At 36.5% G+C, this 19,164-nt stretch overlaps 1 protein-coding gene across 4 annotated transcripts in view; it reads right to left on the bottom strand.

Moving 5' to 3' along the window:
• The window catches only part of WWP1 (WW domain containing E3 ubiquitin protein ligase 1), a 109,054-nt gene that overhangs the window by 29,181 nt on the left and 60,709 nt on the right, over window positions 1–19,164 (bottom strand). For all 4 annotated transcript variants that reach the window (XM_039464379.2, XM_039464381.2, XM_039464380.2 and 1 more), the window contains 6 exons: window positions 14,717–15,053; window positions 8,722–8,817; window positions 5,944–6,118; window positions 2,143–2,197; window positions 1,977–2,061; window positions 1,724–1,852 (listed from right to left, as the gene is read on the bottom strand). In XM_039464379.2, coding sequence (XP_039320313.1) covers window positions 1,724–1,852; window positions 1,977–2,061; window positions 2,143–2,197; window positions 5,944–6,118; window positions 8,722–8,817; window positions 14,717–15,053 — 877 coding nt within the window. The remainder of the gene's footprint in view (window positions 1–1,723; window positions 1,853–1,976; window positions 2,062–2,142; window positions 2,198–5,943; window positions 6,119–8,721; window positions 8,818–14,716; window positions 15,054–19,164) is intronic.

A 19,164-nucleotide genomic window follows, 5' to 3' on the forward strand; every position in this document is an offset into this window, starting at 1 on the left:
TGCAAGGATTACAAGTATGTGCCACCACACCTGGCCAGAGAGCAGATTTTACAGCAGATTTCTGAAGGAGTTTTAAGTGGAGATGTCAATAAGCAGCTGAATATAGAAAGTAAAATTTCAAGTGAGAAGTCTGACTAAATTTATGAGTCATTAGCAGACAGATGTTTTAAAAGTATGATACTGAGTAAGATGTACCAAGAGAATAAATGTAGTTAGAAAAAAAGGCAGGGGGGGCCTGAGGAAAAAAAGGAAGACTTGGCAAAATAAAGAAAGAAAGAAGACCAGAAAGGCAGAGGGAAATCAATAAAGTATGGTCCACAGCACTACTTTTGCCAGGAGAGAGAAATGGATCATGTCAAATGCTCCTGATAAGTCATATCAGACAGGACTGCAAACCAATGCCTGGATTAACAACATGAAGGTCATTGACGCCCTTGCAAGTTCAGTGTCAGGGGCACTTCCTTGGAATTGGTTTAAAGGAGAAACTATAAACAGCAATACAGAGACAACCCTTCAGGTAGTTTTCCTGTAAAGGGAAGCAGTAAAAATGAACCGTGGGCTGGGCGCAGTGGCTCACGCCTGTAATCCCAGCACTTTGGTAGGCCAAGACGGGTGGATCATCTGAGGTTAGGAGTTCGAGACCAGTGTGGCCAACACGGTGAAACCCTGTCTCTACTAAAAATACAAAAATTAGCTGGATGTGGTGGCGAGTGCCTGTAATCGCACCTACTCGGGAGGCTGAGACAGGAGAATTGCCTGAGCCCAGGAGGTGGAGGTTGCGGTGAGCTGAGATTGTGTCATTACACTGCAGTCTGGAAGACAGAAGCAAAACTCCGTCTCAGAAAAAAAAAAAAAAGAAGAACTGTGATTGAACACATTGGTAAAGGGAAGAGTTGTAAATTTTTGCCCCTTTTTTAATATAGGAAAAATAAATGCTGATAAGAATAATTTAGTAGAGAAATAAAACCCGATGATGTAAGATACAAAGATGGTAACTGTTGGAGCAATTAAGTAGAAAAAGTGAGGGTAGGAATCGCATGTACCAGCAGAGGGACTAGACTTTGATAAGAACAATGACAGTTCAACTACAGGAACAGGAGGAGGAGAGATGCTAGGAGATGAACAGATATGGTGATACAAATTTGCAAAAGGCCTTTTATGATTGCTTCCATTTTCTTAGTTATGCAAAGACATTATACCTTAGAGTAAGAATGAAGGAGAGATCTGCCAACTGCTTAATTAAGGTATCTTTAAATCTGGAAAATCCAGTTTCACTGACCATCTCATTGTAGCAGTGTGATGTGGCAGTTAAGAGCACAGAGTCTAGAGACAAGCTGACTGCCATGGTTTGAAACCAGTCCATTACTTGTCTTATAACTTTGCACAGTTAGTTATGCTCCCTATACTTCTCCTCACTTGGTAAAGGGAAAAATAACAGTATCTACTTCAAGGGGTTATTGGAAGATAAAATCAGTTAACACCTATAAAGTACTTAGAACAATCTTTGGCATATAGTAATCACTACATAAATAGTTGCCATTGTTATTATTAAGGAATTACACGCCACAAATCCATTCTCAAATGAGAACAAAGACAGCTAAACTAAGGTATTACTTGTGTAGGTTTTCTTGAACTGAAAAGTAAAATGTTTTGTTAAACTTGAGGATAAATCTCATGTGCTCACTAAGCAACATTTAAAGGAAAACTTCAGGTTTTCACTTACACAGATGACTTCCCATTGCGAGGATCTTTGAATGTTGTTGTTCTCGTGTTATGATCAACAAAGTACCTTACACCTTCACGAGTATATCTAATTTCCCAGCCTTCTGGCAGGGGTTCTTCGTTCTGTAAGCTAAAAGATAAAGTTAAAATCATAAGATGAACATTTTCTAGGTACCAAAAATATCTGATTCAAGGTTGGTTGATCCTACCTACAGATATATGCAAGATGACTTAAGGCTGCAGCATATACATACCCTTGAGTTCTTGGATCTTCCCACTGGGTTGTTTTTGTGTTATGATTCACAAAGTAAACCCTGTCTGTCGAATCCACTCTTTTTTCTAAAACATAAAGTGAGCATAATATTTAATAACTATATTATATATACATTATAGATTATTACCAAAAATATAACAGCTTACCCCAGCCTGGTGGCAAAGGTCCATAAGGGTCATTCTCTGCAGCTAACATTGAAGCCTGGTTGCAGAAAAGATGGGGGAGAGAAATAAAATAACAGTGTTTTAATACGAAAGTAGAAATAAGCCAAGCACGTGGCAGAATCACATTTATAATAATTTTTTAAAAATATGATAAGGGGCTGAGCACAGGGGCTCACGGCTGTAGTCTCAGCACTTTGGGAAGCCAAGGTGGGAGGATCACTTCAGCCCAGAAGTTTAAGACCAGCCTGGAAGACCCTGTCTCTATTTAAAAAAAATTTTTTTTTTTTTTAAATTAGCCAGATAATGGTGGCACATGCCTCAAGTCCCAGCTACTTGGAAGGCTGAGGTGGGAGGATCAACTGAGCCCAGGAGGTAGAGGCTACAGTGAACTGTGATCACACTACTACTGCACTCCAGCCTGGGCGACAAAGCAAGAAGCTATCTCAAAAATATATCTTTGTTATCAGATAGATAGACAAAGCAAAAAGCTGTCTCAAAAATAAATCTTTTTTATCAGATAGATAGATAGATTAAAGAAATACAGCAATTTCAAGACACAAAGGTTTTTTTTATTTTTTTTGAGACAGGATCTTGCTCTGTTATCCATATTGGGATACAGTGGCATGATCTCGGCTCATAGCAGCCTGTGCTTCCCAGGCTCAATCAATCCTCCCATCTCAGCCCGTCGAGAAGCTGGGACTACAGAAATGCCGCACCACACCCAGCTAATTTTTGTATTTTTTGTAGAGACAAGGTTTTGCCATGTTTCCAAACCTGGTCTTGTACTCCTAGGCTCAAATGATCCATCTGCCTCAGCCTTCTACAGTGCTGGGATTACAGGTGTGACCCACCACTTCCGGCCAAGACACAAAGTTCTTAAAATGTCATGAAGAGGAGACTATCAACTAATCAAATTAATTATTAGTTTTTCGAAAATGATTTAGAAATAATATACTGGGATCAATACTTTAATCTCCCAGTCCTTCCACACTAATCTATAGAGGGAACATGAAATGGGAGAAGAACATATAGGAAATCATAGTGTTTAAATCAGTTTAAAAACAGAACAATTATCACAATTTTCTTTAAAGCAAATGCCTACTAATAAAAGCAACACTCAACTCCAGTATCATTTGTAGAAATTAACTTTTAATTTGTATCTTTTATATTTTCATACATACATAAAACATTTTTATGTATGTTTCCACAATCTTATTATAACCTAGAAATATATTCTGAAGAAAATATAACCATTCTATCAAGAATTCTAAAATAATGACAAATATAAAAATCATTAACTGAAAAATAATTTCATAAAATACATGCATCTTGAAGAATATAATCTTGTAACACATCCTATTAATTATACTCAATATTTATCTTCCACCTGTTCTTAAGAACCAAATCCCCATTTTGTTTGAGGCAGAAATGTGGCCATAGAGATCATTCCATTCCCCTTCCCTTGCAGCTGAGTTGGCAGTGTGACCAATTCTGGCCAATGAGGTATAGGCAGAAGGCCATGATGAGGGCATCCTTCTCTAAGTAAAAAAGGCAAGGGCTTGCAACAACAGAGCCATCTGCCCTTTCGATTCCTCGTTCTCTTTCTTTTTCCTAGACTGTGGATGTGAGGCCCACAGCACAGTGCTCTATATAAATGAAATAATAAGCCTGAAGCATGATACAGATGGCAGAGCAAAAATACAGAAAGAACCCAGGTCCTTGATAGTACTACTGAGTCAATGCAGCATTTGTTTTAGACCTCTACCCTAGACTCGATGTTGTACTGAGATCATTAAACCACAATGTGTTTAAGGAGATTCTATTACTTGCAAGAGAACATTCTTCTGATACACATCTGTTACCTTATTCTGCCCTGTTCACCAAAGGTTTTCATGTGCACAGGTTAAGTCCAACCAAAAACAAACCCATACAATATTGAGGGAATGTATTCTTTCCTCGGGTCCACAAGGGGGAGTGGTTTCAAAGACAAGAACTTCCCACTGACATGCTCAACCTGCCTTTTTTCCCCATCTCCATCTGGGAGCTTAGAGGTTTTTGTTTTAACTTTCACTCACAAGGTAAGATAGACTGCCCAGAAATTAAAGGTCAATCACTCTAGCAGGAGTTTAAAGGAACTCCTTTCAGAGGACAAAAAACTTAAATGCAGCAGGAATAACTCCCAGGTTAAAAGTCCCCTCCTCTTGCATATGTTCAGATTCCATTTCTGGATCCCGTCTCATGACAGCATGGGAGCTCGCTCTCTATTTCTTTCTCTTCTCTCTCTCTCTCTTTCTCTCTCTGCCTAAATAAATCACTTTCTGCAAAACTCTTTGAGGTCCAGTATTTACTTAAACAAACTCACCATGTCCTGCGGGGTCCTCTCCCCCATTCTTGGGTGAGTGAGGGACCAAGGGCCTGGAAGAACACATCCTATCCGGGAGCTGATCCTTCCCCACGTCCCGCAACCCGGTCTCAATATTATTACTATATATAGCTAAACTATGGAACCTTACCACAGATTTCTATACAAGTCATGAAAGAACCAGCAATCGAAGGCAGCAGGAGACGCTATGGAAACTAGGCTGCCCACTCCCTCCCTGCTAGCTATATATAACCAGGAGAGTGGGTCAATCTGCAAATGAGAACTTATTATTTAATCTCTGAAAACAATGTGGTTGAGGCCGGACACAGTGGCTCACACCTGTAATTCCAGCACTTAGGGAGGCCGAGGAGGGTGGATCACTAGGTCAGGTGTTCGAGACCAGCCTGGCCAACGTGGTGAAACCCTGTTTCTCCTAAAAATATGAAAATTAGCCAGGCGTGGTGACAAGTGCCTGTAGTCCCAGCTACTTGGGAGGCTGAAGCAGGAGAATTGTTTGAACCTGGGAGGCAGAGGTTGCAGTGAGCCAAGATCACACCATTGCAGTTCAGCCTGGGTGACAGAGCGAGACTCTGACTAAAAAAAAAATTTGGTTGAAAGAGCCACACTGCAGGAGGATTTTGCAGAAAGTTACTTATATTTTCTTTTTATGTCTCTTTCTTACTTCCTTTCTACCTGCTAGCTTCTACACTTTAGATTTTTTCAAGTTCCTTCAAAACACTATCTGCAGTTGCCCCAGTACTTAAAATTTATCTTTTCTACCTTCTATGATCAAACCATTTATCAAAGGAGTTTTGTTTTGTTTTCTCCACTCCTCTCATGGATGTTTGCTTACGGCAATCAGTAAATCACTAACTTGTCAAATTCTTAGATAGCATTAGATTTTTTGGGCAAAACTTTCCAGTTCTGGAAATACCTCTGATGGCGAAAAACAGATGAGTGTTGCTTTTTAGAATCTAGGAAGAGAATCAAAATAGCTAGAATACTGCAAGACTGGCTCTAAGTAAAATCATAAGGTAACTGGTTTTAAAGGAAACAAAATTATTATAAAGGTGGAGGACAGAAAATCAGTAAAAATATTATTTTATTAAGGATTGCATTTATGAAACTATCCCTTAGTAAGGATATAAAACTTAGTGTATGAGTTATGTTAGTAAACTATTATATTTTTAAATATTATTAAGTGCTTATATATATCAGAAACACCATTTATTAAACATTAACTAAAAAGTATCTTGTGACACAGTCTATACCATTTCAAAAAGCATCAAAATAAATATGTGATTATGGTCAAGGAATAGCAAAAAAAAAAAAAAAAAAAAAAAGAAAAGAAAAGTCACCATAATAGAGGACAAATGCCTGAGGGAGGAAGTTATATCAAGGTCTTATAATTTGCTAATTACCGAATAGAGGTATCGTTGGTTAAACTGTTGCATAGCTCCCTGCAATTGGTTCCGCTGAGATTGCCACTGTTCAAAATTTCGGACAGATTCCATGGTAGGCCGTTGCCATGTTGTTGTTCTGGTGTTATGATCCACATAATAAACTCTTCCACGATCATCAACTCTTCTTTCCCAACTACCACAAATAAAACAAACAATGATAAAAATAAACAATCATCTCGTAATATAAGAAAATGAAAAGCAGTTATTACTTCACTCAATTTAAAAATCAAGTTCAAGATATGTTAAAATAACTCAAAAATAATATATTGATATTTTTCAGAAAAACATAAAAATATGAACTATTTATTTTAGCTAAATTATCTTCCCATTCTACTAATAATATCTTTTTTCTTCTTTAATCACTTTAATGTTTAGTCCCACACTAGAAGTGGCTGCTTATTTTCCTTTTTTTTTTTTTTTTAATGTTATTGTAAGTTCTTCGATCCATGTGCAGAACATGCAGATTTATTACATAGGTATAAATGTGCCATGGTGGTTTGTTGCACCTATCAACGTATCACCTAGGTTTGAAGCCCCGCAAGGGGAGGGAGAGCATTGGCATTAATATAATTTCTAAAGACTGTCTAAAAAGAGGCCAATGAGTGGAAGTTTCAGTATCACTCGGGTTACTCTTTCTGCTTTTTTAGGAGGATCGAGTTTCACTCTTATTGCTCAGGCTGAAGTACAATGGCACCATCTCAGCTCACTGCAACCTCTGCCTCCCAGGTTCAAGTGATTTTCCTGCCTCAGCCTCCCGAGTAGCTGGGATTATAGCCACACATCACCATGCCGAGCTAATTTTTGTATTTTTAGTAAAGACAGGGTTTTACCATGTTGGCTAGGCTGGTCTCAAACTTCTGACTTCAGGTGATCTGCTCACGTCTTGGCCTCCCAAAGTGTTGAGATTATGGGCATGAGCCACCAGGCCCGGCCTCTCCATTGTTTCCATCATCGTCTTTTTTTTTCTTTTTTTGAGATGGAGTTTCCCTCTTTTGCCCACTGCAGTGCAGTGGCATGATCTCAGTTCACTGCCACCTCTACCTTTTGGTTTCAAGCAATTCTCCTGCCTCAGCCTCCTGAGTAGCTGGGATTACAGGTGCCCACCACAACGTCTGGCTGATTTTTGTATTTTTAGTAGAGACAAGGTTTCACCATGTTGGCCAGGCTGGTCTCAAACTCCTGCCCTCATGATTCGCCCACTCGGGCCTCCCAAAGTGCTGGGATTACACGCGTGAGCCACCATGCTTGGCCTCCTTTTTTTGATAAGCATTTACTGACAGTGCCTGCTGTATACCAAGCAATCTGCTCTATAGCCACTGCCCGTGTTCAGGATGAGTTAACTGAACTCTTTTTATTACTTTTTAACTCACCTTCCTGCCATTATATTGCTGCCAATTATCTTCCTGAAATGCAGGTGGACTCCGTGTCATTCCACCCACAATGGCTCAATGGCATGGCATAAAAATGAGTTGTCCACCTTTTCAGCCTCATCTCCCTGAGATCCTACCAGGGTGATACACTAGTTCCAAGTGTATCACGTGTTGAATTTTGTCATGCCTTTGACTCACAGAACACCCTTCCCTATTTCTCACCAACTAGAATTCTACCCATCCTTCAGGGTTCACTCTAACTCCCACCTGTTCTACAAATGTAAAAACTATTAAACCTATTTTTGTCATTAATGTATACAATGATCTTAAAATCCTTTCAGTAACCAATTCTAAATTTCTTAGATAAACTTGTTGCTAAAAATACAATGGACTCACAATAGACTCTAAAGATGAAATTAAAGACAATCTCTGTCTAATTTTTGGACAACAGTTTCAGTGAAATAATCCCTATGTCATGGCACTCAATGAATGGGCTAAATGAATGACTATAATTTGATGATCCTGTCTTAGTTAAAATGAACTTCATATTTGCCATATTGAAATATCAGCTCCATGTTTTCCAGTAAATTTTCATTTAATACTGTAGAATCAATACCTAAGTGCTTTATTCCATAAAAGAGAAATATCCCACAAAAATAACATATTATCTGCCTTGAATTTGCTAGATTTTTCAATGTATTTTGTAATGGTGGGCTTTAAATTGAATCTGGAAAGGCAATCTGAGTATCTAAGAAATATATTCCAGGTACATACAGAATGTTTGAGATGAATGAATGCAAACTGCAATTCAAAGAGCTATCAGTGCCGTATGTAGAGAGTTATGAAAGAACACAAAGTTGAAAGGAAGACTCATTTGTCAATGGCCTTAAGTGACAGACTAATAACATGAAGTTTAGTATGTAATAAAAACATTATCAATTTAAAATCTTCTACAATTTTAGGTATAAGTTCACTCGTGGCAATCTTTCTAGATCATTGTTTTGAGCCACTTTAATATTTAAGTCATTAAATCTTACGAAATAAAATAGTTTAGAACACTATCCATGGAGAACCATACATATAAACTGTCCTAAATAATCACCTTTCCTTAAAAAAATAACAAGGACCGACAATTTACCAAATTTTGCAATATGTGTCAGTAGCTCATGCCAATGTTTGACAGTCTCTTGAGGAAGCCCTACAGACTACCTGCTCTCATTGACTAAACATTCATTATTTATAAAAGGAAATGTAAAGAAATTGAATATATGCAGAATGAAAGAATCAAATTTTGCTGTACTAAATAAATTTAAAAACCACATGTGTGATAAAATATAACTGCAGGTGCATAAAGGTGCTATATTACCCTGGAGGTAAAGGTTGTGGTCTCTCCCATGTGGTAGTTCGGGTATTATGATCCACATAATAGGTTCTACCATGAGGATCTTTTCTTTGTTCCCACCTTTGATAAAACACAAAAATAACAGTAAGAAACAACACACTAGGACAATCTTAAAAATGACTTCTTTGTAATCAGAAAAATGACCGATAAACTTAATATTTAAAAAAACTAGACACACAGCTATATATATAAAGGCTACTATATATATAAAAGTGTTCGTTTTCTCAGTTATTAGTACTTTTTAAACCTCTTAATTATTCCCTTTTTATTACAGTATTGGAAATTCAAAAAGTATAGTTAGCAGAAAAGGGATAGAATACCCTACATTTTTAAAAGGTAGTAATTTATAGAATTCTAAATTATCAGAAAACAGAAATTGAATCAAGAATAATGAAACCTTCAACTCAATATGAAATCCAAGGCACAAAATGTCTATTAAGTAATATATTGACTTTGCTATAATTTCAAAAGTACCCATCTAAAACATTTTTAGCAAAAACGCCTTTAAAGAAATATGTGGTGATACTGCTCCATGAAAATTCTTTCATCTGTGTGCATAGAGTCTTTTTTATGTGTGCATATCTATTCCAATTTTGGTTCTGGTAGGTCTCTAAATTTATGGAAATTATTATCTTATTCCTATTCCATTTTGAAGACTCTCAGTCTCTCATTTCTCCTATTCTCATTTTTTCTTCTGTGATTCCTGTTAACTTCTCTTCAGTCTTTTCTTAATATGGTATATATAGAATAATTTTTAAAAATAAAAACTGGTGGGCCAGGCACAGTGGCTCATGTCTGTAATCCCAGCACTTCAGGAGGCTGAGGTAGGTCAATCACCTGAGGTCAGAAGCTTGAGACCAGCCTGACCAACAGGGAGAAACTCTGTCTCTACTAAAAATATGAAAAAAAAAAAAAAAAAAAAAAATTAGCTGGGCATGGTGGCACACACCTGTAATCCAAGCTACTCAGGAGGCTGACTCATAAGAACTGCTTGAACATGGGATGCAGAGGTTGCAGTGAGCTGAGACTGTACCACTGCACTCCAGCCTGGGCAACAGAATAAAACTTTCTCAAAAATATCAAATAAAATAAAAATCAACAAACAAATAAAAACTGGTACTTTTGAGTTTAAGACTCTTGTTTTCAATTTTTAAGTAGAATAGCCAGAACATATTTTCCTTATTCTTAAACACAAGAACTCAAGAAGGCAGTGTTTAAGAAGGGACATGAGAGAGCATTCCTGGGATGCTGTCAATGTTCTATGTTTTGTATGATGGCTACAAATGTGTATTTTGTGATAAATCAGCTTCATCTATATATTTTGGAGGAAAGCACTTCTCTGTAAACGTGTGATGTTTCCTAATAAAATGATTTTTTTAAATGTGATTGCTTATCAAGAAGCCCTAACCTAGAATGGCGAGCTTTGATAAGTTGTCCTGCACCAAGACGGAGGCTCAAGGATCTCCCATAAAGTATCCAACAATCTTCCCTTCTACCTTCCTTCCCCATCTGCAAAGTTTTGAGAGAGGATCAAGTAGCTTTTCCCTATTATTTGTTGATATGGTAAATTTATATTTTCAAATATTAAATCAATCTGTGAGAACCTCCCCAAAAAAACCCAATTAAATTTATTTTTTATTGTGTTTATTTTCTTTAAATTATTTTTATACACAATAACCATATATACTGAAATTACTCCCTAGTTTGCACCCATACATACATATATACTTAAAATGACAAATGTACACACAAAAAAATTAAAAATTTGTTTAGGCTGCATCTGACAAACCTAAGTCACAAAATGCTTAAGTAGTAACCATAAACAATAAAGAGTCCCAAGTTTACAACTGACTTGGGGTCACAAAAAATTATTTAATTTACCTATTATATCCTATACTGGAACATTCATGCTAATTGGTAATGCAAAAACTTAGATATTCTTTATAAAGCATTTCACTAAAATTAGACACTCTGAAAGTTAAGGTTTACTCTATTTGTTTCTATAAAAAACCTCATGGGAAAGAAAGAGTTAAATATAAAATTTCATTTTAAAGGCCTTGCAGGAATATGTCTAAGAATATACCAATGAACTATTTATCTGTATGAAGGCTGGTTACCAAAACCAAATGAATACCTAAAAACCTTATCAAGTTTCACTTTTGCTATTTTTAGGTACTAATTCCCGTAAGTAGTCCTTGAATTTTTATTGCTATCTTATAGTAAAATTTCCTGGTTTCAACTATTTCTTCACAAATATCCTTAACTATTTTTAACTTAGCTTTAATTTTTTATCAAAATTACATACACTTTCAGATAGTTTAATATATACCTTCATAGCTATATAATTATATATACTATCACATAGTTTTAACAGTCATACAGTCTATGAAACTTACTGCAAAAAACAACAGCATCTACTGTCTAGTTCACTTGATTTTCCACTCCCCAAGGCAACATTTTTAACTTTCAGTCAATTTTTCAGGTATTTACCTCTTTTACTTATTAACTTGCTTGACTTACTGTGATTTATTTAATTTCAAACATAATATATTGAATTCTTACTAGGAAAGATGAAGCTGCATACACACATACGCATTTACATTTCCTGCACACATACACATTTACATTTACCCTCCTCCCAACCATTCCAAACATACACATATGTTGTACCTTCCCTTATAGTTATCATTGTAACTATGAAAATTCTTCCCAAAGCCAAGACATGGAACATACCCTGATTTCTTTTTAAATAAATACTATTAGCTAGAAAATTATCTCCACTTCCCTTACTTATTGTCTACATTCTTATCGTTAAACCCCAAATACTTTTCCAGTTGCATCAATCTCCTAAAACGTTCAGGCTCATTAGCTGTTCTGTGATTGCCGCTGCCTTCTGATTAGCTTCCAGTCTAGACTGAGTGTCTGCTGTCCAAGACCACTTTGGGCTTTCCTTCACCATTGTGCTACCATTCCTTTCACTCCTCTCCTAGCAGATCCTCTGATGCCTGCATCCAGTGTCTTTTAGTTTACCTAGTTTTGGGAAAATACAAATCCTAGTAGCTTTCTAAGAAAGAAGACATAGGAAGTGAGCTTCTGGAAACCTAGGATGTGCAAAAATGTATTTATTCTACGCAAACGCTAAACAGTATGGCTGGATACAGAATTATACGTTGGGTATAACTTTCTTCAGCATTTAAGGCATGAGCCCACTGTCTTCCACTGTCTTCTAGCTTTTCCTGTTGATTCTGGGAAATCTGATGCCATTTTGATTAGTCTGAAATGTGCTTTATTTATTTATTTTTTTTCTATTCTATCTCCCCATAACTTATTACCAAGACCCATCTTATGTAAACCTAAAAGATTAGCATTTACCTCACTTCACGCTCTCTTAATTTCTCCCCGGATTAGTGGCTTTTACACTTTTTTTGACCACAGTTTAGACAGTAAGAAGTGTTTTATATAAACATCTCTGTGTATACCAGATTGCTATTTATCTACTGATTTTACACACACACACACACACACACCCCCCAGAAAAACAAACTTTCAGGTAACAATGCTTAGTCTTACTACATTTAAGCTTACTCTTACTACATTTAACATCTTCCAATACTTCCTATTCTCACCTATATTTTTTTATTACATTATGTGTTCAAATGCTGGTCATAAATAACCTATTAATGGGTTACACTCTACAATTTGTAAAACACTAACCTAGATTACTGCAAAATTCTAATACAAAGATCATACATGGTGGCAACAAGCCTTTTGAAGCATTTATCTGGTCCCGACAGAATTAGATTCATGCACTTATTGTTTTGAACTAGAATGCCAGATTCCTCATTTATAAAACAGTCTAGCTGCTATCCCAACTCCTTAACTCCTCAGCTCTCTATACCACTGCAAAAATAATCTTAATAAAAGTAAAGAGGATTATGCCACTCCCCTGCTTTACATTTTTTAATGCTTATTCATGGTTTTCAGAAAAAACTTCCAAACCCTTCACAATCACACAAAATTCTTCATAGGGCTGTTTGCTCTTCAGCATTATATATCTTGCTGCCTCAAACGCTGAATTCGAACTGTGACAAAATAATAATTCCTGGGTTCAGTATACTCATTTTCATGGGTGCTGGGGATTTGAATATGCAGTCGGCTCTACTGAAAATGAAACTTTTCACCACTCGCGTGTCCACTATTTGCTAAGTCCTACTCTTCCTTCAGAATCCACTGAAGTGCCATAGCTTTCAGAACGTACTCTTTGACGTCAACAGCACAGGTTACTCCTACTACTCCACCTCTGCATATGTTCCTTGTCATGGCATCCTAAACTTACGTCTGGCATACCTTTAATTATACTCGCTGACTGTCTCCTTCACACCCCCAACCCCACTGAGATGATGAGGTTCTTCACAGTAAAAATAGCTTTTTATATGTGTTTGCCATAGTGACTGGCACATGAGAGACTAGGATAAATGACTAACATACCAAAGACAGGAGACACAGAACAAGAGCTTTTTGAGAGGGAAAGGAAAGCTAACAATGGGTCCAAAATATTTGCAGGAAACAGAATAGGGGAAAGTAGTTGAAAAATAAACTCAGAGAAAAGTCTGGCCTGAATGTATAGATTTAATAGTTAAAATGATGGAGAGCTGGCCAGAAGTGGTAGTTCACGCTTGTGGGAGGCCAAGATGGCAGGATCACCTAAGGTCAGGAGTTCAAGACCAGCCTGGCCAACATGTTGAAACCCCGTCTCTACTAAAAATACAAAAATTAGATGGGCATGGTGGCAAGCGCCTGTAATCCCAGCCACTCATGAGGCTGAGGTAGGAGAATCATTTGAACCTGGGAGACAGAGGCTGCAGTAAGCCAAGATCATGCCACTGCACTGTAGCCGGGGCAACAAGAATGAAATTCCATCTCAAATAATAATAATAATAATAATAATAATAATAATAATAATAATAGAGAGTGCTAGATCTACTGTGGTAAGCACACAAAAGAAAACCAAAGGCTGAAACCATAATTAAGCACTGGACAACATCAGATGAGCCAGCAAAGGGCACTGAGAAAAAGCAGTTTCAAAAAAAACCAAGATGCACTAACACAGTGACTGAGGTAAGAAAATGAGGACAATAGTGTAGAGACATCTAGAAGTGCAGTTTCAACAGCTACAAGAATTGACATTCTGATCACTGTAAGCTGTGTTGGAAAGCACTGTATCCATTATTTTTGTTGCAGCACTTTCTGACTATATTGTATATACTGTACATGCTTACAACTCTGAATCACAGAAACTAAATAAGCTTCTTGAAGGCAGAGACAATGAATCATTAATTAATATTAGTATTATCAGTGCCAAAGGTCAAAGAAATTGTTAAGTGAATGCAGAGGAGATGACCAAATGGAATACACATATAGAATACCCTTTAAAGAAAATCATGGGGAGTGGAATAATTACAATGAGAAACTTAAAAGAGATTAAGAATTACTAAGCAGCAATGAAAAACTGAGTCTTTTTATAGAACCAATCAGCAAGGTATGTGACTCCCCAGCACTCAATATTAGCTGAGGAAAAGAAGAGCTATTTGGTCTCCAGCATGAGGTCTGCAAAACAGAACACCAAGGATGCTAGAGAACTGAAGCTATTATATGGAGAGTCATGGTCACGCTTATGAAAAGTAAAAATAAACCAAGAATCAAATCAAGAGGGTCTTGCTAATTACATGAGATTTTTTTCTTTTCCCTTCATACTACATATATTTCAACCAGATGAGCAATCGTTCTTCATTTCAAAAAGTACTTGCTTTGTAGCAAGTAAACAAATAGTATGATTCAGATTCCAACTTAGGTTTCAAAATTGTGAACAATGGAAACATTTTATATATACACGGTATAGTTATATGTTAACAGAAAGTTCCTACTTTAACGCAAGTCAAACATTAAAAATTTAACATACCCTGATGGCAAAGTTTCTGTGTTGGCATTCCCAGACTGCTGCCGTACAGGATCCATACATCCATCTGGCTGTCTTGATTTGGCTGCTTCAAAAGCAGAACTACTGCCAGAATTAGAGGTGTCAGGGTCTAATATACTTCTAGCTTCAGATCCCAATTCTGCACTGGTAGAAGGAATACATTCATTGTTTTCTGAGGAAGTCAGTATTTCTTGAACTGAAGGTTCTTCAACAGTAGTACTAGTGCAATGTGGAGACAAGGCGTTTTCTTCAGACACTACTGGAGTACCCATGACAGATGCATTAGCAGTTGTTGCAAATGAGGATGATTCGCCATTAACTGAGAAGGGAAAATTAATAAAACAATTCATCAAGTAATGATAAAGCAATCAATTACCTAATCAAATGACTACACTTATTCAGAGCCTAATCCAGACTAAGCAACTACATTCTCCAAACAGCAGCCAAAGTTATCTTTTCAAAATATATAACATAAAATAAAATAAAGATTATGTTTTTTGTTGCTCAAGATTTCAGGAATGAATATGTAAATAATAAAAATTTAAGTATGTATAATAATAACCTTAAGGAGAGAGGCACCAACATTAAGATAATCAACAAGTTTTCCCTCCAAATCACCAATTCTGAGAGAAAGTCTATATGGGCCAACTAAACTTTAAAATGATCCCTTTCAATCACTCTTCCCTTGTGCAAATGGTAGCTAACACCAAAATAACTGTTTTGCCAATAGTAGGAAATGTATGATGGCGTCAATTCTTAACATAGTACCATATGGGTTGCAAGAACCCATTCTACACTTTTTCGAGAAATAACCCAGTACTGCAATCCAGTGACATGGTTTTCCTAATTTTTATTTCAAGTGTGATTGATCCAGTTCACTATTTTATATCAGTATAAAAATGTCACTATAAAGGTGAATAGATTACAGAACAAAACTTACTGGAAGACCATATATCAAAGTTCTAATGGAAATGGCAGAGGGAGACATAATCACAAATTTCAGGAGAATTAATGACAAAAAAAACCCATTCATATTAAATGCTACTGGACATGGCTAAAGAAGTATCCAAAGATGTAATAAAGAATAGTAATAAAAGAGCTTAGAATTCATTCCAGATACGGGGAGGAGGGAGGGGGAAGTAAGGAGAAGGAAACAAGTTTTGGTCAAGAGACCCAAAAAACAGATCAGGATTTCCTAATGTACTCGATAAGATTCAATAATTTACTGAAAAGACAATATCTCAGTCCTCATGCTAGACTTCCTGAATCTCTAGGGGAAATTCTAAGAAGGAATCTGGGGATCTGCATTTTCAACAAATACATGTGAGTTTTTAATCAGGAAAGTTTGGAGAAACCATGAAATACACCTTTCCAAGTTTTATAAAGAAAAAATGTTTAATATAAATAACATTAGAAATACTATGTATGATTTTATATCAATGAGTTTGAATTTGGCTAAACTAACTCAAAGGAAAGAAAAAAGACAAATCAGAGTAGCAATGGAAAAGGTGATGAAAGTTCTAATAAAATCCCTCCTAAAGGCCTGGGCTCAGACAGATTTTTGAGAAAATTCTATCAATCCCTTATCAAATAGATCACTCCTATGTTATTTAAGGTGCTATAACACATTAGGGGAGAAAAAGTGAAAAGGAGTTTCCTAACTCATTCTGGGAGGGTAATACAACCTTTCAAAGCTAAAACTGAACAAGAGAACAAGAAGACTATAGACTAACATCATATATAAATTCAAGGATGACTTGAGATTAGGAAACTACGTTAGAAAATCTACTATGTCGGCAGATTAAAGGATAAAAGTCATATGATTATTTTCAATATGAACCAAAAGGCATCCAAAAAATCTTGGTAAAATACCGATAAGAAGAATCAGGGAAAATTCACAAGTAATCTGGATTATCTATCACAAACCTACAGTCATTAATATACAACAATTGTAAAACATTTCAAGAACCTTTTTTTTTTTTTTTTCCAGATGGTGTCTTGCTCTGTGGCCCAGGCTGGAGTGCAGTGGTACAATCACAGTTCACTGCAACCTCTGCCTCCTGGGTTCAAAAGATCATCCTGCCTCAGCCTTCCTAGTAGCTGGGATTGGCACCTGCCATACCTGGCTAATTTTCCTATTTTTTAGTAGAGAGAGGGTTTCACCTTGTTGGCCATGCCAGTCTGAAACTCCCGACTTCAAATGATCCACCCAACTTGGCCTCCCAAAGTGCTGGGATTACAGGCATGAGCCACTGTGCCCAGCCTATTTATTGTAAGAACTTCTGTTAAGATCAAGAATAAATTAAAATCAGCAACAAAACCAGGAAGATCACAATTAACACTCCAATTCAATATTGATTATATCTGGCAATCTATTAAGAAAAGTTATAACAACAATGGAAAGAATATAGTAAAATTTATTTGTAGTGAAATGACAAAAAGATTATTTATTTAGAACACACAAAAAACTTCAAAAAATTAGAACCAATTAACTGGAGCTAAAACATTTCAGCAAAATGAACAAACACAAGATCAACATCAAAACTAAATCTAAGACCTATGTGAAGAAATTATTTTTCTTTCTTTGAGACAGAGGCTCACTCTGTCACCCAGGTTGAAGTGCAGTGGTACGATCGTGCCTCACTGCAACTTCAGCCTCCCTGGTTCAAGCGATTCTCCTGTCTCAGGCTCCCAAGTAGCTGGGATTACAGGTATGCACCACCACATCAGCTAAATTTTTTTGCATTTTTAGTAGAGATGGGGTTTCATCATGTTGACCAGGCTGGTCTCGAACTCCTGACCTCAAATGATCCTCCCACCTCGGCCTCCTGAAATTCTGGAATTAAAGGTGTGAGCCACAGCATGCCCAGCTTGAAGAAAACTTTTCCAAAACATTACCAAAAAGGATAGAATGAATACAGATATAAAATATCTCTCAATGGGAAGATTCCGTATTGTTAAAATAATAATAAACAATAAACAAGTCTCCTTGAAATACAAATGCTGGTAAACACTAGGAATTCTCATTCATTGCAGTGGGAATGCAAGAGTACAGCCACTTTGGAAGATAGTTTGGCCATTTGTTACAAAAGTAAACACACAACCCACCAGTCTCACTCCTCAATCCAACTGAATTGAACTTATATTCACGTTAAGAGCCTACACACAAATGTATATAGCAACGTTTTTCATAATTGTCAAAAACTGAAGCAACCAAGAAGCCTTAATAAGTAAATGGCTAAACAATTGTGGTACATCCTTACAACAGAATGTTATTTAGTGACAAATGAGAGGGCAAGCCACAAAAGACATGGAGGAATCTTAAATGCACATTGCTAAGTGAAAGGAGCCAATCTGAAAAGGCTACACACACTGTAGGACTCCAACCATGTAACATTCTGGAAAGGAAAACACTATGTAGACAGTGTTTCAAAACAGTGGTTGCAAAGGGTTTGAGTGATAGATAAATAAAACAAATTTTATAGTAAAACTATTCTGTATGATACTGTAATGGTGTGTACATGACAATATGCATTTCTTAAACCCACAGAACTAGTACAACACAAAGAATGAACCTTAATGTAAGGTAATGTAAACTACAGACTTTAGTTAATAACAATGTATTAATAATGGTTCATTAATTGTAACAAACATATCACAGTAATGGAAAATGTTAATAACAGAAAAACTCTTGAGTAGGATAGGAGGACATATGGAAACTCTACTATCTGCCCAATTTTTCTGTAAATCTAAAACTGTTCTAAAATATAAAGTCTATTAATTTTAAAAAGCTAGCTTAGAAATGAAGTATTTCTATTCAATAATTCAATGAACATGCGTTTCTCAGTATTGTTCAGAATAGCATTAAGATGCCACAATAATCTCCGATTGGAGGGATTACTGTTCATATATGTCAATGGTTCTTGACTAGGGAAGATTCTGCTCTCCCCATCTCCAAAGACAATCATTTAGCAATATCTGCAACTGCATTTGGTCATCACAACTAGGAGAAGGTAAGACGTTACTGGCACCTAGTGGATACAGGTCAGGAATACTGCTAAACATTCTATTAATACAATGCACAGGATAGCCCCCTAATTATCAGGCCCAAAATGTCAATAGTGCTGAAATTGAGAAACTCTGATACCTATGTGCCCAGCCATCTGGTAGTGTGCAGCCTATGGTAGTTGTAAAATAAACATCTGTTGACAAATGAATATAAGAAAGACTGAACAGATAACTGAAAAAATAAGGAAAGAAAAAAGAAAGAGAAGGACAGGATGGTAGGCTCCCTGCTCATACAGAAATATGGAGCAAAAAATTAAAATCTTATGTAATAGGTATGATAGCAGAAGCTTATGCAAAGCATCTCATCTCTGCTACAAGACATAAGACCACACCCACTGACTTGGTTTCTTAATGAATGTATC

Source organism: Saimiri boliviensis, chromosome 15, assembly GCF_048565385.1.
Source record: "Saimiri boliviensis isolate mSaiBol1 chromosome 15, mSaiBol1.pri, whole genome shotgun sequence".
Classification (NCBI taxonomy): Eukaryota; Metazoa; Chordata; class Mammalia; order Primates; family Cebidae; genus Saimiri; species Saimiri boliviensis.